This window comes from Nematocida minor (assembly GCF_024244105.1).
Source record: "Nematocida minor strain JUm1510 chromosome Unknown 7745, whole genome shotgun sequence".
In the NCBI taxonomy this organism is placed as follows: Eukaryota; Fungi; Microsporidia; genus Nematocida; species Nematocida minor.
In genome coordinates this window covers 1-26,352 of record NW_026250382.1, presented here as the reverse complement: position 1 = coordinate 26,352, position 26,352 = coordinate 1, and the positions used below count along the sequence as shown (strand labels likewise).

General features: G+C 40.4%; 21 protein-coding genes across 21 annotated transcripts; 14 read left to right on the top strand and 7 right to left on the bottom strand.

The window, feature by feature from the left end:
• Nucleotides 1-387: 387 nt before the first annotated feature.
• On the top strand, nucleotides 388-1,368 carry NEMIN01_1701 (uncharacterized protein; the record flags this gene model as incomplete). Its single annotated transcript, XM_051477643.1, has 1 exon — nucleotides 388-1,368. The coding sequence occupies one exon, from the start codon at nucleotides 388-390 to the stop codon at nucleotides 1,366-1,368; it is 981 nt and encodes a 326-aa protein (XP_051333603.1).
• Nucleotides 1,369-1,915: 547 nt separating this feature from the next.
• NEMIN01_1700 (uncharacterized protein) lies at nucleotides 1,916-3,010 on the top strand (the record flags this gene model as incomplete). The annotated part of the gene is made up of 1 exon (XM_051477642.1): nucleotides 1,916-3,010. One exon carries the CDS (start codon nucleotides 1,916-1,918, stop codon nucleotides 3,008-3,010), a length of 1,095 nt encoding a protein of 364 aa, XP_051333602.1.
• Nucleotides 3,011-3,197: 187 nt separating this feature from the next.
• On the top strand, nucleotides 3,198-3,428 carry NEMIN01_1682 (uncharacterized protein; the record flags this gene model as incomplete). The annotated part of the gene is made up of 1 exon (XM_051477624.1): nucleotides 3,198-3,428. The coding sequence occupies one exon, from the start codon at nucleotides 3,198-3,200 to the stop codon at nucleotides 3,426-3,428; it is 231 nt and encodes a 76-aa protein (XP_051333584.1).
• Nucleotides 3,429-3,927: 499 nt separating this feature from the next.
• On the top strand, nucleotides 3,928-4,653 carry NEMIN01_1699 (uncharacterized protein; the record flags this gene model as incomplete). Its single annotated transcript, XM_051477641.1, has 1 exon — nucleotides 3,928-4,653. One exon carries the CDS (start codon nucleotides 3,928-3,930, stop codon nucleotides 4,651-4,653), a length of 726 nt encoding a protein of 241 aa, XP_051333601.1.
• A 345-nt stretch (nucleotides 4,654-4,998) lies between these two features.
• On the bottom strand, nucleotides 4,999-5,292 carry NEMIN01_1681 (uncharacterized protein; the record flags this gene model as incomplete). The annotated part of the gene is made up of 1 exon (XM_051477623.1): nucleotides 4,999-5,292. The coding sequence occupies one exon, from the start codon at nucleotides 5,290-5,292 to the stop codon at nucleotides 4,999-5,001; it is 294 nt and encodes a 97-aa protein (XP_051333583.1).
• Nucleotides 5,293-5,679: 387 nt separating this feature from the next.
• On the top strand, nucleotides 5,680-7,641 carry NEMIN01_1698 (uncharacterized protein; the record flags this gene model as incomplete). Its single annotated transcript, XM_051477640.1, has 1 exon — nucleotides 5,680-7,641. The coding sequence occupies one exon, from the start codon at nucleotides 5,680-5,682 to the stop codon at nucleotides 7,639-7,641; it is 1,962 nt and encodes a 653-aa protein (XP_051333600.1).
• A 595-nt stretch (nucleotides 7,642-8,236) lies between these two features.
• Nucleotides 8,237-8,506, top strand: NEMIN01_1680 (uncharacterized protein; the record flags this gene model as incomplete). Its single annotated transcript, XM_051477622.1, has 1 exon — nucleotides 8,237-8,506. The coding sequence occupies one exon, from the start codon at nucleotides 8,237-8,239 to the stop codon at nucleotides 8,504-8,506; it is 270 nt and encodes an 89-aa protein (XP_051333582.1).
• Nucleotides 8,507-8,579: 73 nt separating this feature from the next.
• On the bottom strand, nucleotides 8,580-9,116 carry NEMIN01_1697 (uncharacterized protein; the record flags this gene model as incomplete). The annotated part of the gene is made up of 1 exon (XM_051477639.1): nucleotides 8,580-9,116. The coding sequence occupies one exon, from the start codon at nucleotides 9,114-9,116 to the stop codon at nucleotides 8,580-8,582; it is 537 nt and encodes a 178-aa protein (XP_051333599.1).
• An 85-nt stretch (nucleotides 9,117-9,201) lies between these two features.
• Nucleotides 9,202-9,468, top strand: NEMIN01_1679 (uncharacterized protein; the record flags this gene model as incomplete). Its single annotated transcript, XM_051477621.1, has 1 exon — nucleotides 9,202-9,468. One exon carries the CDS (start codon nucleotides 9,202-9,204, stop codon nucleotides 9,466-9,468), a length of 267 nt encoding a protein of 88 aa, XP_051333581.1.
• An 875-nt stretch (nucleotides 9,469-10,343) lies between these two features.
• Nucleotides 10,344-10,928, top strand: NEMIN01_1696 (uncharacterized protein; the record flags this gene model as incomplete). Its single annotated transcript, XM_051477638.1, has 1 exon — nucleotides 10,344-10,928. The coding sequence occupies one exon, from the start codon at nucleotides 10,344-10,346 to the stop codon at nucleotides 10,926-10,928; it is 585 nt and encodes a 194-aa protein (XP_051333598.1).
• Nucleotides 10,929-11,658: 730 nt separating this feature from the next.
• NEMIN01_1695 (uncharacterized protein) lies at nucleotides 11,659-12,873 on the top strand (the record flags this gene model as incomplete). The annotated part of the gene is made up of 1 exon (XM_051477637.1): nucleotides 11,659-12,873. One exon carries the CDS (start codon nucleotides 11,659-11,661, stop codon nucleotides 12,871-12,873), a length of 1,215 nt encoding a protein of 404 aa, XP_051333597.1.
• A 107-nt stretch (nucleotides 12,874-12,980) lies between these two features.
• Nucleotides 12,981-14,207, top strand: NEMIN01_1694 (uncharacterized protein; the record flags this gene model as incomplete). The annotated part of the gene is made up of 1 exon (XM_051477636.1): nucleotides 12,981-14,207. One exon carries the CDS (start codon nucleotides 12,981-12,983, stop codon nucleotides 14,205-14,207), a length of 1,227 nt encoding a protein of 408 aa, XP_051333596.1.
• A 470-nt stretch (nucleotides 14,208-14,677) lies between these two features.
• Nucleotides 14,678-15,733, bottom strand: NEMIN01_1693 (uncharacterized protein; the record flags this gene model as incomplete). Its single annotated transcript, XM_051477635.1, has 1 exon — nucleotides 14,678-15,733. The coding sequence occupies one exon, from the start codon at nucleotides 15,731-15,733 to the stop codon at nucleotides 14,678-14,680; it is 1,056 nt and encodes a 351-aa protein (XP_051333595.1).
• Nucleotides 15,734-16,149: 416 nt separating this feature from the next.
• NEMIN01_1692 (diacylglycerol diphosphate phosphatase / phosphatidate phosphatase) lies at nucleotides 16,150-16,848 on the bottom strand (the record flags this gene model as incomplete). The annotated part of the gene is made up of 1 exon (XM_051477634.1): nucleotides 16,150-16,848. The coding sequence occupies one exon, from the start codon at nucleotides 16,846-16,848 to the stop codon at nucleotides 16,150-16,152; it is 699 nt and encodes a 232-aa protein (XP_051333594.1).
• Nucleotides 16,849-16,927: 79 nt separating this feature from the next.
• On the top strand, nucleotides 16,928-18,271 carry NEMIN01_1691 (uncharacterized protein; the record flags this gene model as incomplete). The annotated part of the gene is made up of 1 exon (XM_051477633.1): nucleotides 16,928-18,271. The coding sequence occupies one exon, from the start codon at nucleotides 16,928-16,930 to the stop codon at nucleotides 18,269-18,271; it is 1,344 nt and encodes a 447-aa protein (XP_051333593.1).
• A 163-nt stretch (nucleotides 18,272-18,434) lies between these two features.
• Nucleotides 18,435-19,646, top strand: NEMIN01_1690 (uncharacterized protein; the record flags this gene model as incomplete). The annotated part of the gene is made up of 1 exon (XM_051477632.1): nucleotides 18,435-19,646. One exon carries the CDS (start codon nucleotides 18,435-18,437, stop codon nucleotides 19,644-19,646), a length of 1,212 nt encoding a protein of 403 aa, XP_051333592.1.
• A 460-nt stretch (nucleotides 19,647-20,106) lies between these two features.
• NEMIN01_1678 (uncharacterized protein) lies at nucleotides 20,107-20,331 on the top strand (the record flags this gene model as incomplete). Its single annotated transcript, XM_051477620.1, has 1 exon — nucleotides 20,107-20,331. The coding sequence occupies one exon, from the start codon at nucleotides 20,107-20,109 to the stop codon at nucleotides 20,329-20,331; it is 225 nt and encodes a 74-aa protein (XP_051333580.1).
• An 18-nt stretch (nucleotides 20,332-20,349) lies between these two features.
• On the bottom strand, nucleotides 20,350-21,231 carry NEMIN01_1689 (uncharacterized protein; the record flags this gene model as incomplete). The annotated part of the gene is made up of 1 exon (XM_051477631.1): nucleotides 20,350-21,231. The coding sequence occupies one exon, from the start codon at nucleotides 21,229-21,231 to the stop codon at nucleotides 20,350-20,352; it is 882 nt and encodes a 293-aa protein (XP_051333591.1).
• Nucleotides 21,232-21,753: 522 nt separating this feature from the next.
• NEMIN01_1688 (uncharacterized protein) lies at nucleotides 21,754-22,158 on the top strand (the record flags this gene model as incomplete). Its single annotated transcript, XM_051477630.1, has 1 exon — nucleotides 21,754-22,158. One exon carries the CDS (start codon nucleotides 21,754-21,756, stop codon nucleotides 22,156-22,158), a length of 405 nt encoding a protein of 134 aa, XP_051333590.1.
• A 209-nt stretch (nucleotides 22,159-22,367) lies between these two features.
• On the bottom strand, nucleotides 22,368-23,081 carry NEMIN01_1687 (uncharacterized protein; the record flags this gene model as incomplete). The annotated part of the gene is made up of 1 exon (XM_051477629.1): nucleotides 22,368-23,081. One exon carries the CDS (start codon nucleotides 23,079-23,081, stop codon nucleotides 22,368-22,370), a length of 714 nt encoding a protein of 237 aa, XP_051333589.1.
• A 310-nt stretch (nucleotides 23,082-23,391) lies between these two features.
• Nucleotides 23,392-26,352, bottom strand: NEMIN01_1686 (ATP-dependent RNA helicase DOB1; the record flags this gene model as incomplete). Its single annotated transcript, XM_051477628.1, has 1 exon — nucleotides 23,392-26,352. A coding segment is annotated over one exon (2,961 nt), but the record flags the coding sequence as incomplete, so codon positions are not given.

Here is a 26,352-nt window from a genome sequence, read left to right as displayed (position 1 = left end):
ATCATTGCTCTTTTATTCCATTACTCTACAATACATCCACCAGAGCATATAGTTAAAGAGACCTACTACTACTTAATACTCTCTAGAACTTCCTAATATTGATCTATTCACACTAAATATAAATGTCCTGTGATTCTCACATTTTCTGTGCACTAGACACACTGGGCATTCTTGTATAGTTTCTTTCTTTGTGGTGAAATCGTCTATCTTTCTCTTTCCTTACGCCCTACATTGTATCTAAATAGGCTGCCTTCTCACTGAATACTGTTTAATGAGCGATTTTCTGCTGTGAGCTATCTTGCTGGCACACTTCTTCCCTTTGGTTGGTGTATTTTTTGCCCCATCCCATGTACTCGTTTATTTTTCTATTCTTTTTTATTTTCATGCATGAACTTTAAGAGCATTCACATTGGAAAGTACAAAATCCTTGAGAAAATAGGATCGGGTGCCTTTGGGGATATCTATGAAGGAGAGTGCCAAGAGACCTACAAGAAAGTGGCAGTAAAAATAGAAAAGAAAGCGGGGTCTTCGCAGTTAGCGTACGAAAAGAGTATTTACAAGCTGCTGAAAACAGAGAACAACTACATCCCAACAATCTACCAGGCAGGCACTCTGAACATGGCAGACACAAAAAGATCTTTCATAATAATGGATCTACTGGGCCCTTCTCTGGAGTCTCTTTTCAACTACTGCGACAGGACATTCACCCTGAAAACAGTTCTCATGCTGGCAGAGATGCTCATTACAAGAATTGAGTATCTGCACTACAAGCACATAATACACAGAGACGTAAAACCCGACAATTTCCTATTTGGGATATCGAATGGAGGCAAGAATGCAACAGAAGTGCCCATCAAAAACATCTTCTACGTTCTTGACTTTGGGCTGGCGTGCATGTACAGAACCCCCAACTACACGCACAAGCCAATGACAACTAAGAATAAACTGCTGGGAACAGTAAGATACGTGTCTCTCAACACGCACAACGGAATAAACCAAAGCAGGAGAGATGACTTAGAGTCCCTTGCATACATGCTGATCTATTTCATGAAAGGAAAGCTCCCGTGGCAGAGTATTAAGGCAGTAAGCAAAGAAGCCAGATACAAGCTGATAGGCGAAATAAAAGCAAAGACATCACCAGACGAACTGTGCAAAGGCTTGGATCCGTCGTTTAAAGAGTTTTTAGAGTACACGCGGAGGCTGGAGTACGACGAAATGCCTGACTATTTGTACATTAAGAGAATATTTAGTAATGCTCTGGTCCAGAACAATCTTGTTTATGATTTTAATTTTGATTGGTACGTGAAGTATGCAGAGACACAAGAGCCAATGAAAAGATGCATGAAGTATTCACGCCCCAATCAGTAAATAGAATAAATGAATAAATTGCAATGTTTTATCGTGGTTTGTAAAGCAGCCAGACTTCTCCCTGTGGAATAGCCAAAGAACAGGAGAATTCTAACTTTTTAAAATTACTTTATGCTTCATTCTCTCTTCATTCCTCAGCTACCTGTCATTATATCATTATGTCATTATGTGCCATCTATTGTGATGTGCCAGTTGTCACATTCATTTGTCATTTCTTGGCGTCTAGTACTACTCGTCATCATCATTTACTATCATATATTGACCTATAAATTACTATCCTCTAGTATTATTTATCATTTCATAACTAGCTTCTTAATAACTAAAAGGTAGAATACGCAGACCGATTAGTGTGATGCCTCTATATCTATAGAATGTTTGCATCTTCTGTCTTAAGAAACAAGCGCATTTTTTCTTCTTTATGTGAATAAATTTTATCCGTGGAGTGTAAAACTTTTCTCCAAACACAAACTCTAAACTTTTAAATATTTACAATTAGAATTTTTTATGTGGATACTTACAACTCACGTGTTTTATTTTTTTATTTCCAATGTGTGACAGACCGGTTTCATCTGCTAACATTAACTTAACAGACTGTCTGTCGTGCTCTGGCTGTGTGACCATTGATGAAAACGATCTTTCATACATGGAAGGCATTGAGTCAATAAAAAAGGGAAATACCAACATCATAATTACACCTCAGGTCAAAATAGCTTTGTACACCATGAAAAAGACAGACAAGTCGTTTAGAGCATTCGAGTACCATCTGCTAAGCTATCTGTCTCGAAATAACAACAAAGTAATAGATAGCTCCATAGGAACCAAGCTACTTCTGCAGCAGGAAATAGATCTGGTAGATAAAAACAGGACTACCATCAGCACTATCTGCCCCGGCACTGTTCTTTACCTGTGCAGTGCACTCGATAGAGCAGAAGAGCTGCTTAGCAACAATCTATCTCCCATAGAAATATCAGCTACATACATCAGAAAGTTAAACAACAATAAAAATATATCTATAGTCATGTGCAAGGACAAAAGGGTAGAAGCAAAAAACAACACAATTATAGACTATTCTATCACAGCCAAAGAATTGCACGATAATTTGCTGGGTAAAACAGAAATAGAAGATGAGAATAAAGAAACAGATAGGATCGAAGATATTCCTAAACTGTATGATAAAGATAGCAGTGATTATGATATGTACAAGTACGGTGTAAGCAGAGTTTTAAAAGGGTCTACTGCCGGAGGAGTGTTTGAAAGCGTGCTAAGCCATGTGCTGGAAAATAAAATAAATTCAGCAGCAGTTGTCAAACAAAATGCGAAACACAATGAAATGCTAATTGCTCCTGAGAACAGAAGACTCTTGCAGCTATTCAGCAGCAGCAGAATCGTGTCATTCATTAGCAAAGTAAAAAAAGACAGGAGCATTCTAAATAGCTACATCTACATAGAGATGAACATGTGCGCAGGCGGCTGTTTGTACGGCCCATCCCAGGGAGTTGTTTCTGATAGCAATTTATATTTCGAGATACAAAATGACAAGATATCACAGGAAACAGTGGAAATAGAGAGCATGGAAGGCAAGAGGGCGTTTACAAAGTATAGAAAGCCAAAAGAAAGAAAGAATTATCTAGTGCAGTGGTGATGCTCTCACCTTCTTCCATTTTAAAACCATGAAAGAAGAATGAAAGTAGCAGACATTGCGTATTCTGCAGGTAGAACATCCTATAACTAGAATAACAGGCTAATTAAAAAATAATTAGAGCTAGAGTGCAAATAAAAACAGATAGAATTACTTGGATATTTAAATATTTTTACATTTTATTGCAAGAATGAGTGAGTGGATACCTCCCAAGAGACTTGGCACTTCAAAGGACGAACCATCTCTCTCCATTGCAACAAACTACCCTGCTAACTACTCGAACAATATAAACAACACTGTGTACAATATTCCACTTATAAACGTAACCAGACAGAACTACATTCCAAACATAAGATATACGGCACTGCTAGACAACGAAATAGTAAATGAAATAAACACAATTCTAAACACAATAGAATAACAGAGGACACTGCGCAACTATTAAACCAATCAACTCATGAAATAGAAAAGAAAATAGGAGAAATAACAAGCTAAAAGAAAACTCTCAACACTTTCTATCTATCTGGCTGTTCAATACTTTACTCAATAAAACTAACAAATTCAGCTACTTATGATTGGTCTATTAAAAAATTTAACTATTTGTTTATACTTTGGAAACAGCTGCTCTTATTCTTCATTCCAGTTTAGAACACCATTTGATGGCTGAATAAATTTGAGGAAGTGAGTTTAAAAATATAAAACTAGCTCAAACAGCAAAATAAAAATTAGAAAGTGAAATGGACCTGTGCGCACGATAATTTCAATCAGATAAACATAGACTGGTTCTGAGCATACTAGAAATATCAGTTGTTAAGACTTTTATCTGGTTTATCAACAGAAGTGCAGAGAACTAGAATAAGTGTTTAGAAGGCTAATAAAGAATAGTATTATTAAAATTAGAGCAAAATAAAATTTAAAGTATGGATCGAACAGAGGAGTATAGAAGAAACAGCCTGGGCAACAGCAGCACGCACTCTTTTGTAAGTAATAAAATAGATAATAACACTAATACATTCTTAAACATAGCCAAAGACCTAAGAGTGTCTTTAAACACTTGTTACTCTGCACTGGCAGGAAAAAGAGGAGACTATTTGGAAGTTGAAAAAACAGTCAAAGAGCTGTCGAAGGAGAGCAATAGAGTGATAGAGCTGCTGCAGAGTCTGGACGAAGTCAGCAAGTTCCTAGAAGGGGTTATAGCAAACATACGAACAGCAGTGAAGAAAACAGAAATAAAACTAGAGGAAAGAAAAAGCAAAAAACTTCGGCCATCGCTAAACATTGCGCTGGAGCCAGAAAGATCAACGCCAACCGTAAAAACAAAGCCCGTTATGATGCAGATACTGCAGGAAGAGAACGTGCGAATACTGGAAAGAGTCAGGTGCACAGAGCGGGAGATAGTCCAAATCAGAAGAAAAGTGTCGGAGATCGACATACTTCAGAAGCTGATAACACAGGAGCTGTACATCCAGGACGAAAGAATAGACATAATACTGCACAACACGTCAGCTGCATCAGTGGACGTAAAAATAAGCAGAACCTACATAAAGAATGCAGGAGAAAAGAAGAAAGTGGCAAAGAGATTTATATCGTTGTTTATTATGATATTGTCTATTGTTCTTTTGATACTGCACTATCTAAATAAATAATAAATCAGTTGTATTCCACTCTCCATCCCATTTATTAAAGAAAAGAAGAAGCTAGAGAACAAAAGTGCTAAAAATAGTGCAAGAAAAAGACAGGGCTAGCAATCATCAATTTTAGACAACAAAGAATGCATATGGAAGGACAAGGAGTAGTTTTAAGGTAGAATTAAACAATAAAAATTGCTAGAACATCGCCAGAGATAAGAACAGGCTAAGAGATAGATAGAGTAGGCATAGATCTACTGTATGAACAGCCGACTACATCTCTATACTATGCGATACTTCTCTTACTTTAATTCTGTCCATTGACTAGATAAAACGAATAATACATCTGAATAGTCTGTATTTTTACTTGTGTTTCCATTTATTTACTAAGTAGTGTCCTACTCTGCTGGATAGTGATACTCCTACGCCTGACACTCCTCCTCTGATGCTCCGGGTTACGTATTTGCTGCTATCGCCTGCTAGATACCCTGCCACTGCGCCGCTTTTAAATGGAGAGTAGCCTTTGCTGATTGAATAGGTAAAGAGCCCATTCCACAGAGCAGATTTACTATTGTTCATTATTCCAGCATACGAGAATAGTCCATTCATGAGAAAAACACGGCCTACTTCTTCAATGCCCTTCATTACATCGTGCATGAGAAATAAAACAATAAAAGTATTTATAGCCCGAGTAACAGACACTTAGCAAACAGAAACTTAGAGAGACCAAGCACGCAGCATTTTAGTCAATTGATTAACTCTTCTATATCTCTACTGCTTTTCATACTCTCATCTGCTATTATTTATTTCTGCTGCTTTGATTACTCCTGCTATTTCCATTATAGCAGTCTGTTATTTACCGAACATTCTTTCTTTCGCTACTTTCATGCTTTCATCCTGGAAACATGCGCTATCTACCAAATGATTTCTTGGTCCATCTTCTCGCTACTGTCTCTTTTAGCAGTGCGTGTGCTACTTCTTTTTTCTTTCAGTTTCAGTTTCGGTTTTTACTTCTATTTCTATTTTTATTTTTATTTTGCGTGTATGAATATAGAAGAGTACATCGATTCCCTTGTACTAAGCAATACTCTATCATCAAACATGAATGAAATAGTGAACATGATGGAGAATAGCGACATTAAGAAAATACTTTACAAGCTCAGAACAAAAGAACAGAAGAACACGACGTACATAAACAGCTTTATAAACAGCTATATTTCGACTATACCCATAAACAGCGCACTTTACTACAAGAGCTGCAAAATTATCACAGAAAATACCGACTGTAGCTGCTGCATTCTTGATTTAAATAAGAAAAGCAGTGGAGAAAGCGAGACCGTTAGCAATCTGTTCACAATTTTGAACATGAACAAGAAGAACCCTCTTGTGATCAAGCCCGTTATTAGCAAACTATCGCACCTTCTTATCTCCAGCAATGACATTGCAAACATCGGCAATCTTGCCAGCTATCTGCACAGCATAGAGCTGTTCTCTGACCTGTACAGCGTAATTGCGGAGCACATTCACATTTTCTACAGCATTGGATACTTCTACGAGTCGTACAGACTGATTTCCTTATACAGCAAGTTGGCCGTTAAAAACAGCAACATAAACACGCTGCGTGTGTTCATCATGGGAAAGTACTTCCTGTCGAACAACAACTACAGAGGGTTCCTAAATAGTCTGGAAATACTGCAAGAGAACGGAATAAAGGTCTCGCCGCAGCAGGAGCTACTAAAGCTGGTGAAGTACCAAAAAATAATCACAGACTACGATAAACTGATAGGATACAAGAGCAAAAACAAGCACGCAGATATAAACACAACATATCCCGTGGTGTACTCCGTAAAGCAGGAAGACATAGAGCACTGGAAGTGGTATGAATATGAAATATCAAAAAATAATTCTGAAAACAGCTCCGAAAACAGCGATGAAATTGACGAAATAATCAGCAAGATAACATTTCTGAGAAAGAACAGACTGAACTACGAGGTGGTTAATGGAAGTATACGTGTTCTCCCAGGCAACTCCAAAAACACTTTTATCGACTACATCAATGAGCTCACAGAAAGCCCAAGCGTACCAGAAAGACCAGTAAAAATCACGAAAGAGGTAGAGATAGTAGCTAAGGATAAAGAAGTTAAAGAAACAGTAGAAGTGGTAAAGAAGAAGGTGAAAGAAAGAGTAAAGATAGTTTTCGAGAGAAAAGAGTATCTACTAAGAAACTCGATCAAGTCATTTTCTATAAGTGTACTTAGCAATGATACAACAGCAGCACTCGCTGTCGTAAACAGTAGGTTTAAGCTGGCTAAAGAAAAACAGCTGAAGATGCTCAGTGAAATAGTGGACAGCTACGACATAGTTAGTAGACTGGTGGAACAGATAGAAATAAAGCCAGAAGAGAAAAAACCAATTGCACCGGAGATAGAAATAGTAGAGCAGGAGCCAGTCAAAAAAGAAAGCATAGCACCAGAATACACACCAACCTTCATCAAGAAACTAAATAGAGAAGTGGATAGAGAAGTGGCTGCAGAGAGCGATCTATACATTCCGCCCTCACTCAATGAAAAACCCGCAGGAAGTGTGTTCATTCCATCATTTAATAAAAGAAATAGAGAAGACACTAGCACAAATAGTAATTACGAGAGCACAGACAGCTACTACACTAACTCTAACAGCACAGCCAATACGAGCTATAATCCTAGCTACAGCAGTGGATTCAATAACCTAGTCGACAGCACAGCCAATACTAGATACAGTGCAGGTAATAGTAGTACAGCTAGCCTTAAGAGTAGCACGGGCTATAAGCCATCATTTAATAAGCGAGGTGCAGCTAGTGAGATGAGTAAAGAGAGTGAGTATAAAAACAAGGAGACAGGATATATCCAGTACAATAGAAGTGCGGCAGAGGACAGTGCGGGAAGCCTCAGTGAGAGAAGAGAGAAGAAGAAGAGCGGAACAGAGTACAGCAGTGGAAAGGAGCACACATGGAACAGAAAAAAATAAAGATCTATTAAACTACACTGTGTATAATTTACGATGCCTATAGCAGACAGTATTTTCAAGACCTGGTTACAACCAACCCACGATGCTAGTTAGTAGTACGTGCACAGAATGTCATGGAATGGGTGCCCTGCACTTTTCGTCCATTACTTATTATGGCATGTTGCTCAATTAAGGCCTTCCCAGGAGAGTATATTAAAAAACCAATTTACCACATATGGAAATACAAAATTTAGGCGGGCTTATTTTCTAACCATGCCAGAGCATGTAGGAGAGCGCGTTGAAGCAAGTACTAAAGGTGTAGATACTGCACAGAGCGTGATATGCAGTTGCACTGAGCATGCACTTACTTAGTTTATGAGGTGCAGTAAGTTACGGCACTAAATGCACACCTCTTAAATAGGCCAAGTACAATAAATAGCTCAGAAATATCTTTATTTTCTGTACTGCACGCACTAAACTGCTGTAGAAGCAGCATGCACATAATACACACTGCATCATAAGTAGCATGGATGGTTGAACACAGCCCATAGAATGTGCATTTATTAGACCCAGCACAGCAAGCATTCTCCATTTTATTTCTCGCATATTTTTGCCTATGTGCATACGCTGGGTCTATGAAGCAATAGATGCAGAGGTAAGAGTAGAGCTGAACGCAGGCACTGTTGTGCAGGGAACACTCAGGAGCATAGACAAAAGAGAGAACATAGCCGTGGAGCTGCCCAATAAATCCACTGTTCTAATATCCAGCACGGCAATAAATGCAATCATACTTCCCGAGCTGATACAGGCCGTGCTCTCCCAGACAGCACTGCCTGCAAGAGATACAAAGTCTACACAAGACAACACCCCGAGCAGCAGCAGATAAAAAGTCTACCTGTCCCATCTCTGTACACTTTATAAATTAACATATCTTCTATTCTTTATTTAAGTACGCTCTCCTATGTCTTTATTATTGTGTAGGTGCAGGACACCAGTATAATGCATAGAACTGTAAATGATACGCCAATGATAAGAACAGGCTTCTTCCCAACCTTGTTGCTCTCTTTGTCTTTGAACATGAAATTAATGCTCAGCGAGTCGAATGGATCATTTCTGTTGAATATCCTCGATCTAAATCCCGTGGACTGCAGAAAGTCCTTCTGATTCCCAATGTAGCTCCCGCTCTCTTCCTTCCCAGGCCCTGCTACTTCGTAGAACAGGATATCTCGGATGACTTTGTCGTTCATAGGGTCGGAGACCCTTTTGAGGCGTACCATTCTGCCGTCCTTCGAGATAACCAGCTCAAACAGGTATTTGCACAGCAGCCGCGCGTCGTAGATTACAGGCACGCTTTCATTTTTCAGAAACACCTTGGCAATCACGTGGGAGAGGTTCTTCTCGTTTGACTCTTTGATTAGCTCAATAAACGGCCTCTGTGTGAATGGCTCTATGCTCAGCTGGGAGATATCTATGGCAGTGCTATCAATGGTATTCATTCACTCATTTTGCATGCCTTCATAAATATCCGATGTCTGACAATGTTTGAAAAGTGTAAATATTTTACTACGTGGTTTTACTTGGATGTATGAAGTGGAGTACACAGAAATACTGCAGAGGATAGCAGAGACCCTGCAGAAAGAAGAAAGGAAGAACTGGCTGGAAAGAGAGTGCGCACTTTTAAGCCTATTTACCAGACTAGAAATAATCACAATAAAAAACAGAACAGAAAAGACAGAGCAAATGGTAAGACACACAGAGATAGTCAAAAGAATAGCAGAGATCGTGTTAAGGAGCAAAGACGCCCGGAGAAACAACAAACTGATAGGAATAATAAATAACCCATTCTAATCTATGCTTTAAAGAGAATATACTCTGACAATCTTGTCTCCTGCAAAATAAACACATAGCTCACATGCTACTGGGCTTAAAACTTAGCCAACCACTGCATAACTAAGGATGGTTTAGCTAATAGATGGAGATAGTGCTGCAACAGTAAAAGCAATGGATGCTGGGTGATTTGTACTTTCAGTGGCACAAATTAGGAATATACTGGTAATAGAACATTGGCATTTCAATTAATTATTAATTGCCATGTAAGATATAAATAAGCCATATGAACACTATTCATATTCTAATATCTGGCAGGGACAGAATAGCTGGTGTTCATTAGCTTATGCTATACTAATCTATTTGTAGTGCTCTGCTTCTATGGCTCTGTGCTTCTATTGCCTGGCTTTGGATGGCTGAACGAAAGCAGGATATAGTAGATGGCTTATTGGGTGGTTTGTTGAGTGGATAATTGAGAATAACAAAGTAGATAAGCCAATGAAAATGGATGGCAGAGTGTGCCAATAGAATACTCAGCTGCAGCTCTCCCAGCTGAGCACATAGAGTGGTTGGCTTGCAGAAAGGAGTAAATAACTTGTGGTAGTCTGTGGCTTTATTGCGGGCTTAGAATGTTTTTGTTTTTGCTCTGAGGTACCCCTGTAAAATATTTTCTGCATTTTCTATTTTTTCAGCTTTTATAGGTCTTTTTTTGTCTTTGCCTTCCATGGACGCGTTCTATTGTGGAATTTCCTAAAAAAGGAAAAGCCAATTTTGACATAAACTGTAATAGGTCTAAATTAAGATATATGTCCAATAGTAGAAACATATTCAAATTTGGATAGTTTGTAAATATAAATAAGACATTAGTTATTAAATAACAAGGAGAAGAAATACAGATGCCTACAAGTCCTGAATCATACTTCGATAGCTTCCACAAAACATCCCAAGGAGAGTTTAAAAACTCGTACTACAACCCGTTCCATGTTAAGCCAAGAAAGAGAACCAGCAAAGAGCAGCTGGAGGTTCTTGAGAAGACATTTGAAACAAACATAAAGCCAGACGCAGCGCTAAGGAAGGCCCTGGCCACAAAGCTAAGAATGACCCCTCGAAGCGTGCAGGTGTGGTTCCAAAACAAGAGAGCAAAGGTGAAGAACACAAAGGCTCCAGCGGAGAAAAAGGAGGCGGAAAAAGAGATAGAGCTCGAATCGCTCTTCATCAAAAAAGAGAACAAAAAAGAAGACTACGAATGCTTCCTGTCCAACTATTCAGGATACACCAAAGAGTACGGGAGCGTTCCACAAAAACATTATTTGGAAGAGTCGCATCACCAGTTCAAAGAAGAAGACCTGGAGACCTTAGACAAGCTGGTGCTGGGAGAAGAGAACGTAGAAAAGAACAAAAAGAAAAAGAAAGACGAGTTTTGCACGTTCTATTCAATGGCAAACACTCTGCAGTTTGACCCTAGCAACTATCTTAATTAAAATAAATAAAAGTTAAAATGCGTACTACTTTAACAAGTTACAAGCTGCATTTCTCTTGGGAACAAAAACAGGAATAAATGCACGAGTATCTTTCAGTCATTGATTAATCTCATTATCTGTGCGCCTTTTGCTCATCTACCACGATGTGTGAAGTATACGACAATACAATAGTAGGAATAGCAGAGAGAAAGAAAAGCGCTTTTTCAATGTGATAGGTCCAATAGCAGCACTTGGAGAGTTGGTGCTAGAATGCTGCATTTACTAGGTTATTGGATGGTTTTACGAATAAGCCATTGGATGGCTGTGTAGAGCACTGAACGGTCGAATGGTCTTCTTTCTGGCTGGCAAATGAAATGCTAGCGACTCTGCTGCACCAATGAAAGCTTGGATGCATTTAATAAATTTGCTATTTACTGGTTATAAAAGTGTAGAGTGTAAATAGGAGTATATGCGATGATCAGCATACTAGAAGAGCCCATGATGTGAACTATCACCTGTAGATGGTGTGCTGTGGAAAGAGCTAGAGTACAGTTAGTACACGCTGTGCACTATGGAATATCAAAATTATTGCCATATAGAGTAATCACTTTCCTGCATCTTTGTGGCGCACTCATTTGGCAGAAAACAGCATTGTTTGCACACGATACTTCTCCAGTTGCTCTGTTATCTCAGTGATTATTTTACTTTTTCGTGCAGCGCTTTTGCATCTTTTAATTTCTTCTTTTTTTTCATGCTTATGAAGTACCATAGTTTGACCATTAGACCAGATAACATTTATGTCCAAGAGAGCATAGAACATGATACCATTATTAAATCAGTCTCGCTGACGCCCTCCGTCTCAGACAGCACAAAAAGATCCAGCCTTGTTGTTTGCATTGATGGATCCGAAGCAACTTTGTGCAACTTGCTTACAAACACAATGGAAAGTAAAATACTGAATATCCCATTGAAGAAAGGAGTCAGGCTGGAAATAAGAACAGAAGGAGAGAATGAACTGGACGTCCTATTCCTTGAAATAGAGTCGCATGAAATAGAGGAAGACGCAGCAAACGATGCCACCTCCTACAAAGTCATAAAAGTATCAGAGAATGCCCCGTATAAAATAGAAAAAACAGAAATAGCAAAAATACTTAACATATCGATCAGCAGTGATGGAGAAAGCGCTCTGAAGGATAACTCGTCAACAAAGGTAACAATAAAAGATGGAAGCGATATCATAAAAATAACAGACCTAGAGACAGGAGTGAAAGAGTGCGAAGTTGTAGACATTGAAATAGACAATAGAGAGGTGGACATCGAAGTAGAAGGGCCTGGGTCTGTGGATATTTTAGTTCTTGAAAGCAAGGAGCAGGATAACTGCTGCAATGAAAGTGATGCATGCTGCGATGAAAACGATGCGTGCTGCATACAAGAAATAACGGAAGAAGAAAACATGGAAAGTGAGAACGTGTCACAGGACAATGCAACTCCTCTGACCTCTGCCATAGACTCATCCTCTCCCAGCGAGAAATGCCCAGAAGAGCAGGAGAAAAGCAAAAGCATAAAAAAAAGGAAAATGTGCACAGAAGAAAAGACCGATGAAGAATCGCCAAAGAAAGTGCACACAGAAGAAGAACTGAACGAAACAGAGAAAACAGCAGCTGCTGCAGAGGACTGGGAGAAGGTTGTAGAAAAGGAAGACGTAAATGTATCTACTCTCTCTGAAGGGATTGGCAGACTCATTGGAAAACGGTCCGTTATTTCCACAGAGTACTCAGTTACATCGGGCGGAGACAAGAACACTTTCCAGGAGAAGGTAATGGTGCGCCGAGTGCCAGAGCACGTGCACTTGAAGTACTTCTCCGACCTAATCAGAGGATCCAGGGAGGGAGCTGTCTTCAAGGCAGACATCAAGACGGCGAGTAAGAGCACAGAAGTAGTTTTAAATGTTGGAAAGCTCGAATAATTAATAAAGATGTTTTTAAACAAAATGATGGGATATTTAAAAATCAAAAGATAAAAAGTGTCAAAATTAAAAGGAGACTCTCGCTTTTTTTCCGATCTTTTTGATCGATGCGCCAATATACAACGAGGCTGAAAATGCAAATAACAGAAATGGCACGCACTGAGAGATTGGAGAAAGAAAAACAAGAACTTACGCCGATATTTGCATCGCACGAAGATAAAATGGATTTTTATCCAGAACACAACCTGATCAAAATAAGAGCAATTGAGCTTGTCTGTCTGTGGAATAACTACATTGGCGTGTACAATGAAATGGACAGGAGCACAGGCAGCACAGAAGTGTTGAGCGTGTCAATTAGAGATCTTGCGCTGAGGATACACGCGCGCGTCAAGGAGCTAGGAGAAGTTTTGTTCTACCTTCTGGAGGAGCTGGAAGACATCGATTTTCACGGAAAATACAAAGACTTTGAGAGAACACAGGAGAATCTGTGCCAAACGGCATGCTCGATTCTTTACATAAACAAGAAGTCGCTGACAGCGGATCTTCTCGATATTCTTAACGTAGTGGAGTATTCGCTGTACAAGTGTCTAACAATGGGCCAGAAAATAGCCAAAAAGAAAGTTGCATTGGAGGAGCACTGGGTAAGACCCAAGCAGTACAGCATTCTCAAGTATTTGTACAAGAACTGCAACTACAACCTTCGAGAGTATTTGTTGGTGCACAGATTGACAACCCGAAGCATAGCAGAGCAGAAGAGCCTTCTATTTGAGGTATCCATAGCACAGCAGTTGTACGGTGACTTTCTGATGAACATGAAGAACCAGTTCATGCCAAGCAATTTAATGGACACACACTCGGGGATATATGCAGGGCTTTCTGTGGACGGAAAAATACAGCACCACGAGACATCGATAGGGCAGAGGAGAAGCACGATAGACCAGATCATAAAATACCACAAAAAAATAATTAATGAAATAGATGTAATCAACTGGTGTGTGGGGAAGGAGGCCAAGAACATAATAAACATGGAGAAGACAATGCATGGAAAATGCGATCTCTCCATGAAGAAGCTTTTTTCCCTCTTCGAAAGCTCATCGAATAGACTGAAAGAGTACGAAGTGACCCTTTCCAGGTACGCTAAGCTGGTTACATCGTCAAAACGCTCTGAGTCTACAGTGAATAGGCTGTTTCAGATAAAGTCATTGGACTTCAACTATCTAATCATCGAAGGAAACTTGAAGAGTCTGAAGGAAGATGTGCATCTGCTCTACTCAGCATCGAAAGAGATCTACAACAGAAGAAACGAAGCGTTCAAGGGAGGAAGGAATGCCTAGCTGAGAGCAGCTGCGATACTACTTATTCCGTTCCTATAATTAAGCACCAGATGGAAGAATAAAAATAAAGAAGTTTATTAGCATTTTCCATTAAGAATCACATAAAAGCTTTGATTTGATTATTTTCAGATATCACAAAAAGAACAAATGATAGAAGCACGCTCTACCCACACAACGCTGCTAGCTCTCCTACTGGCACAAGTACTCCATGCGTGCTAATAAGATGCCTCTAATTTCTCGCATCATCGCTACTTAAAAGTGATGCAGGAATAAGATAGGTTAATCAATTGTGCAAACAAGAGAATCAATCGCACTCTTAGAGCAGCAGCTGGATATGCCAATTTACTGTTTATCTACTTGAATTATTAATATAAACATAACATGTACTATATTTCCACAAGTACACTATTAAAATATTTAAACAGTACTTGGATAGAATAAGTACATGTTATGTTTATTATTTTATATAATTACGGGCTCGGATTGGCATCGCCAAGGATGCTCTGGCCTATTGTCTGTCCCAGGCTATTTATCTGTGTTGGATCTGTTCCTGTTGCATCTGCACCAGTGCCAGGTGCTCCTGCAGTGCCATCAGTTGCTGTTTCTGTAGGATCAGTTGCTGTTCCTCCTGTACCATCAGTTCCTGCTCCTGGTGCTCCTGCAGTGCCAGCTGCTCCTGGTGTTCCCGTTGTACCAGCTGCTCCAGTGCCACTAGCTGTTGATGATCCATCGCTGAGTCCAAATCCCTTGTACAGTCTGTATCTTAAAATGGCAAGTATTATGTACATGAGTATCCACAGGAATATGGCAATGATGAAAATTGACGCCAGTGCGATCAGAGTGGTGTAGAAGGCCATTCTTCCGTATCTGGACCATCTTTGGTACTTCTCTGCTGCCTTTAGGTCTGCGTCTGCTTTCTTCGCTTTTACCTCTGCAGAGCTTGTTTCTATTTCTATTTTGTCCACGTCTCTGTCTTTTTTGTGGACAAGCAGATTCAGATCTTCTGTCATTTTCGTTACATCCTGTATCCCCTTGGAAATATTTTTTACGCTTTTCTTCCTGTCCTCCGTGTCTGTTTTGTTGTTTAAGAAAGGTATCTTGGGAGACTCGCTGTACTCCACTGCCTCGAGCTCTTCTTTTGTGGCAGTTGGCTTGGCTATGATGTACTGCGATTTCAGTCTTTCTCTTTCTTCTGCGCTGAACTCGCTTTGCACCGTGCTGAACTCTTCTATTATTTTCTTTGTTCTTTCCACCAGCGATCTTATCTGCTGCTGTTTTATGTGCTGTTCATGGTTTGAGCTTTCAGGAACCTTTTTTTTAATGCTCTCAATGTGCCCTTTTATTTCTGCAACTATCTCTATGAAAGCGCCTCTTTTTTCTTCGAGAGAGTCTCTCAGCTTTTTTGACTCTTTTTCTTCTGCTGCGCCGCTCACACGCCTTGTCAGTTTGTTCATTTTCTTGAGGATATGCTTGCCGTCTTCTATCTGGGCGCTTACTTCATTCACTTCGTTCAGGAACTTTTTCATTGTTTATTTATCTGAGCTATCCTAAAGTAGGCACAAATGCCCGTAGAGTAAACAGAAAAGAGTGAATCATAACTATTAAAGAGTTTAATAAAGAATATTCAACCAAGCAGAAACTAGTTGGAAATAGCCACTCGCAATAATACAGCTATAAATTACTAATTCAACCAAGAATAACTGGCAAATAGAGTGGCAATAGCTAGCTAATAAAAACATAGCTGCAGACTATTGGTTAGCCATAGAAAATATCCACTCAAGCACTGGCTAATCAACTAACTAACCAAACAACTAAGTGTATGAGTGTGTGTAAGCGAGCGAAAAGAGAGCTATTCGAAGAGCTTACAGTTAAATACAAACTATGCATACAAAAATAAATTAATACGTTTTTAATGCTTACTCCATGATAAATAATAAAAGCATCATTGCACGACTACATTCTTCATAGACTCAATTCGTCTCTCCCTCATTATCACATTCCTGATGGAGTAGGGAATAAATAGCCCGAGAAGCGATCCCACCGTTACATCTATTACGTCGTGCTTGTGGTCCAGTATTCTAGTGTATGCTACTATTCCAGCCAGGCCCAGGGGCACCACTATTCCCATGTATATCAGCACAGCCTTTGCTCCGTTGCTTCTCACTTTTTTAATGGCGAGTGATGACTCGTATGCCAGATAAAAGGCAGCAGCAAAGGACATGGAGCTGTGTCCTGAGGGAAATGATCTTTTTGCCTCCAGCCTTGTCTGTCCTATGGTTCTTGCTATTCTGTCTGCGTAGTCTGGTCTTTCTCTTCCGACACACCATTTGATGATGTTGGTCACAAGGAAAGTAAACGTGCAGCCAAGATACGACTCCAGACAGAGATTGTAAAGGTTCGTATTGGACCCTCCTATCAGCAAAATAAAGTACTGCAGAGGAGGGAGCAGGAAAGCGATGAAAAACAAACACACATAAAAGTTCACGCTTTCGTGCTCTTTGAAAGAGAGGCCAGGAGTGGTGCTCTTCAGAGAAATAAGGGAGAGAGGCTCCAGTGAAGCAAATAGCATAGACGCAGCCATGAGTCCCAGGAGGACAAGAGTTTTCAAAACCATCAGCATTCTCTTCTTCCTTTCCGCCATAGACTATAAAAAATGAAACAAGTTTACCGCCAAATTATATTTAGAATAAAAGGAGAAAATGAGCAGAATAAATTGAAGTATGCTCAAAAGGGTTCTGGAAGACATAACCAATGTAAGAAATAACAACATCAAAGTGACAATAAAGAGAGAGGAGAGGCCGCTGAGAAGAGAGATCCTGAAGCCCTATTTAGAATACTCGGAGGAGTACTACAGGCACTTGGACAGGAAAATAGGAGACTATGCAGAGCTGCTGGAGAAGTATGCGGGAGAGAAAAATGTAAAAATGTATAGGGAAAACAAAGAGATAAAGAGAGACAGAGATAGCAAGAGTGTGGGAGTGTATACATTTAATCGGCATATTATCAGGGGAGTGTGCAGTGGCCCGTACCAGTACAATGTGTACACCAGCCAGAGCATGCAGAGTGTGAAAAGTGTAGAGTGCTTGATGGAGAAGAATGAAAAAAAAGAAAACAAAAATGAAAATAGCAATGAGGCTGATGGAGTAAGTGGAAGCAGAGGACAGAACGATAGCATTCTATCGATACCAGCTGAGGAAATATTCAGAGTAAATAAGATAGGAGTTGCTAGAAAGAGTGAAACGAGTTTGGATGAGATGCCAACCAAAAAAGTAAAACAGCACAGGGCAGAAAATAAAGAACTGTCACAGGATGAAGAAGTATCAGCTGCCAGAGTGTGCGCATCATCGCCTAGCACAGGAGAAGGAGAGAGCGTAAGTGTGTCCTCTGATGATAAGGTAGAAGACAGTAAGTCTTCAGATGTGGAAGTCGAGAACAATAGAAACATTGTAGATGGCAGCGCAGAATGTAAAAAAAGTGAAAATAGCAGAGCCAGGATAACAATGAAAATGAGAACTACGCTTCTTGAGTGGATGTACGATGTAAAAGTAGACTACAAGCTGAATAGCACAACGTACCAGACAGCTGTGCGAATAGTGGACAAGTACTTCCTTGCAAACGATGTAAAAAAAGAGAAGTACCAGCTTATAGGGGCTGTGTGTCTGTTTATATCCAACAAGCTGATAGAGTGCAAATCGAGAGGCCTCATGGCGTACATTGACGTGTGCGATGGCGCGTACACGAAAGATGAATTTCTGAAGTGCGAGAGAGACATACTGATGAGGCTAGGAGGATTTTTGAACTTTCTTCTTCCCATGCACCTCATAAAAGAGGATCGATTTGTGCTGGGGAATGCACTGTGCGAGTATGCCAGTGAAGCTGTTCTTTTAGACGCTTCATACGCCTGTCTTACACCCAAGGACCTATCAGCATTCATTGACACGAACGTATCTGCGTGTCTGAGCGGAGAAAAGCCGTCTGAAACGTTTGTATCTCTCCTTACGCAGTCAAACGGGATGCTGGACCAGCAGTTGAAACAGGTAAAAGAGCTGGTTATGCGGTTGTAACCGAGTAAATAAAAATATTATTCTACTTTTATTCTCATATTTCAGAAATTTAAAGAAAATCATCGATAGCTTATCTTGTGCTGATTGGTGGACAGGAGTATTCCATGTTTCTTGGGGTGATCGCGTCTTTCTGCAAAATAAAACAAACCTCGGGGAATGTTTCATGAAAATACACACGGCAGGCATTTCCTCCAGGCTCTGGTTTTTTATTCTCTCGTCCTCCTCTCTTTTCTTCTTCTTCTTTGCGTACGACAGCCCGTCTCCCATGTACTCGGGCCTGGAGAAGATATTCGGTGAAAGCTACGCCAGCTACCACAATCTGCTCTACTCCGTGTATGCCCTCCCCAACCTCCTCCTTCCGCTTCTCTTCAACCTCTCCGCTGGCTCTGAGTCGATAAAAATGCTCTACACATATTCTCTCATTGTCCTGGGCCAGACAATCATGTGCATTGGCGTAGCAACTAAAATCTTCGAGTGCATGCTGGCAGGCAGGTTCATCATTGGCCTGGGAGGAGAAAGTTTCAGCATTGCGCAGAATAAAATGCTCGCTTCTCTTTTTGCATCGCACGAGCATGGAAGAGTCTTTGGGCTAAGCGTGGCCATTGGTAGACTCGGCTCCATTCTGGCGTATCTCCTGCTGGGATCGCTCATTGATGAAGGCCCTTTGTTCTGCACGATCATCGCCACCGTATTCGTGTGGATTGGAGGGGTATTTGTCTTTATAACTTACAACGAGTGGAAGACACACTGGGAGGAGAGCATTGAGAGCGTAAAAGGGGAAGATGTGCACCATTTGCTGCCATATTTCATAACGATGACAGTTTTGCTGGCGTGTGCTATCTCTCCCTTCTCCAGCAACAACTCTGCGATACTGCAGCGCAGATTGCAAATTGATTTTAAGCAGGCTAGCAGGGCTCTTGCGCTGCAGGAGTTTATGGCTCTTATTTTTACCGTCATCATTAGTATAGCAACGGATAAGTACGGGCACAGACTGAGCTGTATATGCCTGGGCAGCATACTGTTCACTCTTGGCCATTTGATGATCCGATATTCAACGGTTTTTTACTATGTTCCATCGATACTTCTGGGGATATCATCGGGTCTGCAGGCGTGCAGCTGGCCGTGCTATCCTTTGCTTCTATCAGCAAGCAAGCTGGGCATTGGCCTCTCTCTTCTCTCTTGCTTCATAAACATGGCGTACTCCATATGGCCACCGATTATCAGCAAGCTGACAGATCCAAACTTTAAAATTTCCGAGCATTTTACAATACTATTCGCAGGGCTGGCATCAGCCATATCAGTGTACATTGTATTTACTAATTCACAGCGAGGATACGGGTTAAACGGCAAGAAGCACTATCAGATAGCTAGCTAAGGCTGTGTTAGAGGATAAAAGAGGCACAGAAGAGTGCTGTGGGCGTATTAATAAATAAAAAATAGTTTGAAGAATAAATGTGTCTAAAAATGGCACCGAGTGTGTTTATTGCTTTCAAAGAGCTACCTTTATATCTTATTTGCACCTGTTCTAGTAAATTTAAAACTCCGTACATTTTTAGTATAATGTGCGTTTGTATAATTGCACAATAAATGTAGAGCTTGAGAGTGTGATAGAGTTGTACTCTTTATTTGGTTAGTATCCGGTTGGCTATAGGCTCTTTTTAGCCCATTCTTATCTAACCAATTACTTCGCAGTCATTGACCAGTAGAAAGCAATGGAGTATGAATTATTTGCAGTGTAGAGGTGTTTTTGTAAAAAATGCAATTCAACATGTGAATGCTTTATCCTGTGCAATTTACATTTGCACAAATATAATTGTAAAAATAGAAAAATACTCATGGACACGAAAAAGAAAGAGTACGAAGAAGAAATAAGCAGCATACTGAGAAAAGTAATGGAAATCAGTTACCAGAGAAAGAAAAACTCAGAGAACATCGTCTCTCTTCTGAAAAGCATCAGACAAGAAGAAGAGCCAGCAACACTCAACAGCGCTCTTTTGAACGAGTACTTTGTGTTGAAAGAAAGAATTCTTCTGAATCTAGGAACGAAACAAGATAAATAGTACAAGGTTTATTTTTGTCTATTTCTTGAAGGTATTGAAAAGGGTTCTTTTTCCCTTTTCCAGGCTCTTTTTCAGCTTATCTGCCACCGACTCTTTGGGCGGAGGAGCGCTCCCAATAAAGTTTTTGCCTTTTATTACTTCAGCTGGGATGGCACTTTGAAAAGATCCTGTGTCCCCTCCCGTGAGAACTCTTGAGCTGCTCTCTCTAGAAGGCTTCAGCATGCTCGAGTGTCCAGGAAACTTTTTGCCTTCTGTTCCATCATTCTCTGTTTTCCCGAGATCTTCTACGTTTTTGAACATTCCCAATCTGGATGCATTATTTGACTCGTCTGTTAATATCTTGCCAGGCACTCTCTTTATAACGGTTTTTTTCTTTGCTACTATCTCCTTTTCAGCTGCGTTTTGCGGTTGCTCTGTCTCTGGAGCGTCTAAGTCCTCCTCAGAGGCCTCGTCGTCATTCTCCACTATCAGCTTCAGCTTTGATTTCGGCTTTGATTTTTTTTGTGTTGACAGTTTTGATTTTACTGCATCACCGGGGCCTATCACCGGAGCACTTTTTGCTGTTTTCTCTTTTATCGCTCCGCTTTTCAGCTGCTCTGCATACTCTTTTGCCAGATCTGTTTTGAAAAAAGAAAGAGAAAGCTCTTCTCTGCAGTTATTTCCATACCAGTCCAGAAACAGAGAATTGCTTCCCATGAGAAAGGGAGCAAGAAACTCTTCAGAGACAGAGTCCAATAATAACGAACGAACTACACAAACACCTGTTCCCAGCTCTCTCATCCCGCCGGCGCACTTGGTGCACACAAGAACAGCAAAAGGCAAACAGCCCCAACTTGGATTCTTGCCACCGCACAAAGCGCAATGTTTATTTCCACTTTTATTTATTACACTCTCATTCATAAAATAATAAATATTGAAATATAAATAGTGCAGAGGTGCACCAGAATGGCAAACAAAAACAGATCAGATTCCTGCTGTATTTTGAAACATTGACATATGTATGCTTACTGAGATGATGAAGAGACTAGGCCGTAGATCAGATAAAGAATAGACCATCTGCCATTAAATGAAAAATAGATAGATGGATTAGATAGAATACATTAGCTAGTGATACTAAAAAGAGAAGAAACACCATCTGTTTTGTAAACTATAAAGATCTAAATATGACATAGTTACTATCTTCTGTTCAAACTTTGTTTGTCTTTCTAGATTTCTTCCATGCTGTGTCTTGTTGCACTATTTACTATTCTGTTCTATAAAGTTTTTACAATAAAAGCTAGCAGAAGAATGTGTACATACAGACAGAGCTATACAGAAAGAATGTAGTAAAAAATTTACAATTTACAACTCCTGCAGTAGAAAAGACAATGAGACGCACTTAAGGTGTAAAATGGTTTGCAAAATGTAAAAATTTTATTTAAAATGGATCACAGATCATCAGAAATAGTAGAAAAGAGTTTGCTGCCTTCCATATTTGGAGCAATTAAAGAGAAAGGCAGCAGTATTTGGCAAATAATAGCTGAGTGGAGCACGCGTGCAATGAAGAGCATATTAGACAGCCTAAGTAAAACAAGCCCGTATGCCAAGAACTGTGCTAAGGGGGTCTCAGAAAAAGTGAAAGCCATATGTCTCCAAGATAAAAAGATGAACGGCACGATTGCAGTGCTAATCTTTGGGCTATTTCTTTCGTCTTTTTTCCTGTTCCGCATGGGAAGAATGATTTACGAACAGAACACGCCACTATTTAGAAGACTGTACCCAGCATGGGAAATAAAAGACGATGAGGGCAGCTACATAGTAAGAAATGTTAATACAAGATCACGGTGAATAAAGTACAAAATGCTAAAACTAAATAAAAAACAGCCCAAGAAATTTTAAAAATGTAATTGGTTTATAAAAGTACAAGTTTACCAATAAACAAACATTTCCATTAGTAATTTTTATTTTAGCGGAGCTGTACAGCATCATCTTCTAATACAATGCAGGATGAGGGCTGTTCATTCGAAACACATTGTTGGTTTACTTTATGACCTTCTTCATTGAGATATATATTCGTAGATGTCTATAAATATATTGTAAATCCATGTGCGATAAGAAAAGACAGATATAATGAGGCAAACCCAGATAAGAACTAAGAAGAATTGGTTATATCTTCTATTTCCAAAAACAAGCTTCATTCCCTCCATATAATACGCTATGCTCACTACCATTTTGTATATGAAAAATGGCTGGAACATGGTATTGTACACTACGAAAGTCTTGCCTATTATAAAGTCAAATATATACCTGTCTTGAGCGCCATTGATGTACATTGTGCAAATAAGCACAAACAGTACTACTATCATATACGCGCTAGTCAAAAGAAACAAATTGTGTACGGCTTGTCTCAATCTCTTCTGATAATTAATTGCAAAAACCTGATTGAGCACTCCAAATATAGAAAATAAAAATATGCTAACACCATTAATCAGCAGGGTAACAATGGACACAAAGTGGAAATTGAGCGTCTCTGCATTTCTAATAGAACTACCAAAAAAATAGTAGTAGAAAAAAGAGCATCCTACATAAAACATGTAGAACATGTCTGTTGCGATAATAAATGAAGTGAGGCTGTCAAAAGGAAAGTAGCCATCAAATACGGCATGGACTGTTTCTGCTCTATCTTCTTTAAGATTCTTTCCTGCTGCTGTCTCTGCCTCAGATTTATTCTTTTTCTTTTCTGATATGTTAGAATTAATAGCTCTATTCATCTTGCACTCTCGCAATTCCTTTTTCTTTTATATTTTTTCCTCAGATCATTTAGATAGCTGATTTTGTATTTATTCCAGCCTGTTTCTAACACATTTTGTCCTAGAATTGTATCTAGCAGATTAATATCCAATTGGCGATGAAGAGATTTTACTAAACATTTCCATGGAATAAGGCTCAAGGCAGGGCTAAACATTAAAATTATTTTACATACACAGCCAGTAGCATAAAACACTGCTTCCCATCGACTACTGCTCAAGTTACTAGCACAAAAAGTATAGCACAGCGTATTATCTCTTATCTTTATCTTTATTATAGATATAGCGAGTTGGCAAACACGATATCCCTCTTTACCAGAGAGATAGCAGCAGAGAACTTGTTCTCCATCTCCACGTTGCCAATCACCTTCGATGCACGCGACATCTCTTTCAGCACTTCTTCGAGTCTTCTGAAGCACCGTATCACGCTTCCCTCAAACACCTCCGTTGTCTCGCATATCTGTGCAAAACTGTATCCTTCTGTCCATCTATACACCACATCCATCAAGTTGCAGCAGAACTTATCTGTGTACTCCTTCGCTTTGAAGTTCGCATCGAGTCTTTCAAACTCTTTTACTAGTCTATCCGTTGTCTGTATAAGTATTTTCAGCGCGCTTTCCGACTCTGGCGTAAGCGACATTCTGTCTGATTTTTCGTCAAACACCACACAGCTCAGCAGAGAACATATCCTTCCCGGCGACAGCTTGCTAAACTCGTTGTTGAAAAGCATTTCAGTAAGAAGCAGCTCGTCTCCGCTGCTTATTTCACTGGCTACTTTTCCTTTGATCAAAACCTCTTTATTCGATACATACGACAGTGCCTGCAGAATTTTCATCTTGTTGTGGTACTCATCAACCATGATGAGGAAGCGCATGTGCGCAGTGTCTCGCGAAAGTGTTTCCATCATTCGCCGCAGTGCAGAACAGCATGACAGCGAATCAATCATTGAAAATACTCCTTCTTTGTCTTCTGTCTCCAACGGGCGAATGTGAGCATCATACAGAGCAGTTGCAGCACTGTCTAGTCTATCTCGCATATCTGCGTCTTCTCTTGAGATGCCCAGATCCTGCGGCGTATAAAACTCTAGATCCTGCAGCACTTTTCTATTTTTTCTTTTTGTCTCTTGGAAGAACTCTTTGAAGTGCTGGTCCACTGCCTGCTGTCCCTTTGCTCTTTGTCTTTTCACGTCGAGAGTTGTCTTAGAGATGCGGCGTATTGCAGATGCTGGCACTGCGACAGCCTCTCCATCTTCGGTGATAATGTTCACATCCTGTCCTGGCGTGTACTCTGATACGATTGCACACACAGTGGCTCCTCCATAGAGAATGTCGGTATACTCTATTTCCAGAGTCTCTCCCTGTGGTATGCTCTTTTGCTTTCTCTTTGGAATACTTACGTTCACTATTCGCCCGGGGAGCACAAGTCTGCTAAGAACGCTTTCAGATATTATTCCACTTTGCGATGTTTCCATTTGCATTCTCATCTCCACATACTTCTCAATGTGCGGCTTAACTCCAGAGTAAGTCTCTGCTTTTCTTGTGTACTCTTCTGTTTCAGTGCGCAGAGCGTCAGCGTATTGGCGCATTCGCATGTATGCTTCTCTCCTGTGCATCTCCTGTCTAAACTGCAGGAAAGAGTGCTTTACAACGTACTCTTCGTCCATGCCATCCAGTCTGAGAATGTTCAGTATCGTGTTGTAGGACAGCCTGAATGCACTGTCTAGCGTGTTAGATGGCCCGTGCAGAACTTTCTTTATCTCTTTTTCATTCACGGCAAGCGTTGACTCCACGGCCAGTATTACGTTCCCTATTCTATCTGTTCCTCTGCGGCCTGCTCTGCCGCTCATCTGTATGTATTCTCCACTTGTGACAAAACGCGTCTGCACTCCATCAAACTTTTTTATGCTTGTGAAGACAACGGCCTTTGCAGGCATATTGAGGCCAATGGAGAATGTTTCTGTGGCGAAGAGAACTTTTAGCAGATTTTCCTGGAAAAGTATTTCTATGATCTCCTTGACAATTGGCATAAGCCCTGAATGGTGCACGCCTATCCCGTGCAGCAGAAGAGACTTTAGCCCAGCTATCTGCGGCAGTTTTCTGTCTTCTTCTCTGAGAGTGTTCAGCGCATTGCTGAAAATAGTTTCAATGAGCTCCTTCTCCGCGGGCGTGTTGAAGTCAAACTCTTTCTCAACAGTCATTGCGTACACTTCGCACTCTTTTCTTCTGAACGAGAATATAATCGCAGGAAGATTGTTCGTATTCTGGAGGATTTGCAGAATGTCGACTACATTAATAAGCTCTCTGCGCCTTCCATATCCTCCGCCCGTTTTTGTAACTAGCGGTCTCTGCTGTATTTTAGCGATGTTTTTTGTCTGAAAGTGTCCGTCTTTGTCAACCATCATAAATATTTTATCACTGGCTGTCTGCAGCTGGCTTGTCTCTACTTCGCCATTCTTGTTGTTTTTGTTTCTACCAGAGAATCTGTTGTTGCCATGCGATCCGCTGGGCCTGCTGCTGCTGCCTGGACTGTTCGTGTATATGTAGTGTTCCAGGGGCGTGGGCCTTTTCTCTGTGTATATCACGTGGCATGGCTGCTTGTGTATCGATACGATCCATCGAGCAAACTCCACGGCATTTGGGATGGTTGCACTGAGGAATATAAACCGGATGCTGTGCGGAAGAAGAATGATGGTTTCCTCCCACACAACCCCTCTTTCTCTGTCTCGCATGTAGTGCACCTCGTCAAAGACAACAAAGTGTGTTTCTCTGAGTATTTCTGTGCCTTTGTATATCATATTACGCAATATTTCTGTTGTCATCACGATGCACGTACTATCTGGGTTTAGAGTGACATCTCCTGTCATAAGCCCCACGTCCCCAAACTTTTCGTTCAGCTCTCTGTACTTTTGGTTCGAAAGCGCCTTGATGGGAGAGGTGTAAATGACCCTTTGCTTTCTCTCTATTGACAGATGGATGGCATACTCTGCTATCAGAGTTTTGCCGGCGCTTGTGTGAGCACTGACAAGCTGGCTTTCGTCTCTTTCCAGACACTGTAGAGCCAGTTCTTGGAATCTGTCGAGCTTAAAGGGATACTCACAGCGCACTGGGGCATTTGAGGAAAGGAGAGGCTCGTATTGGAATCCTTCGGGGATAATTGCAGTGTGTCTGACCGCAGTGCTTCCCGCCTGAGACTCAACAAACGAGTCAACCTCAACTGCAGTGTCAAGGAAAGTGTC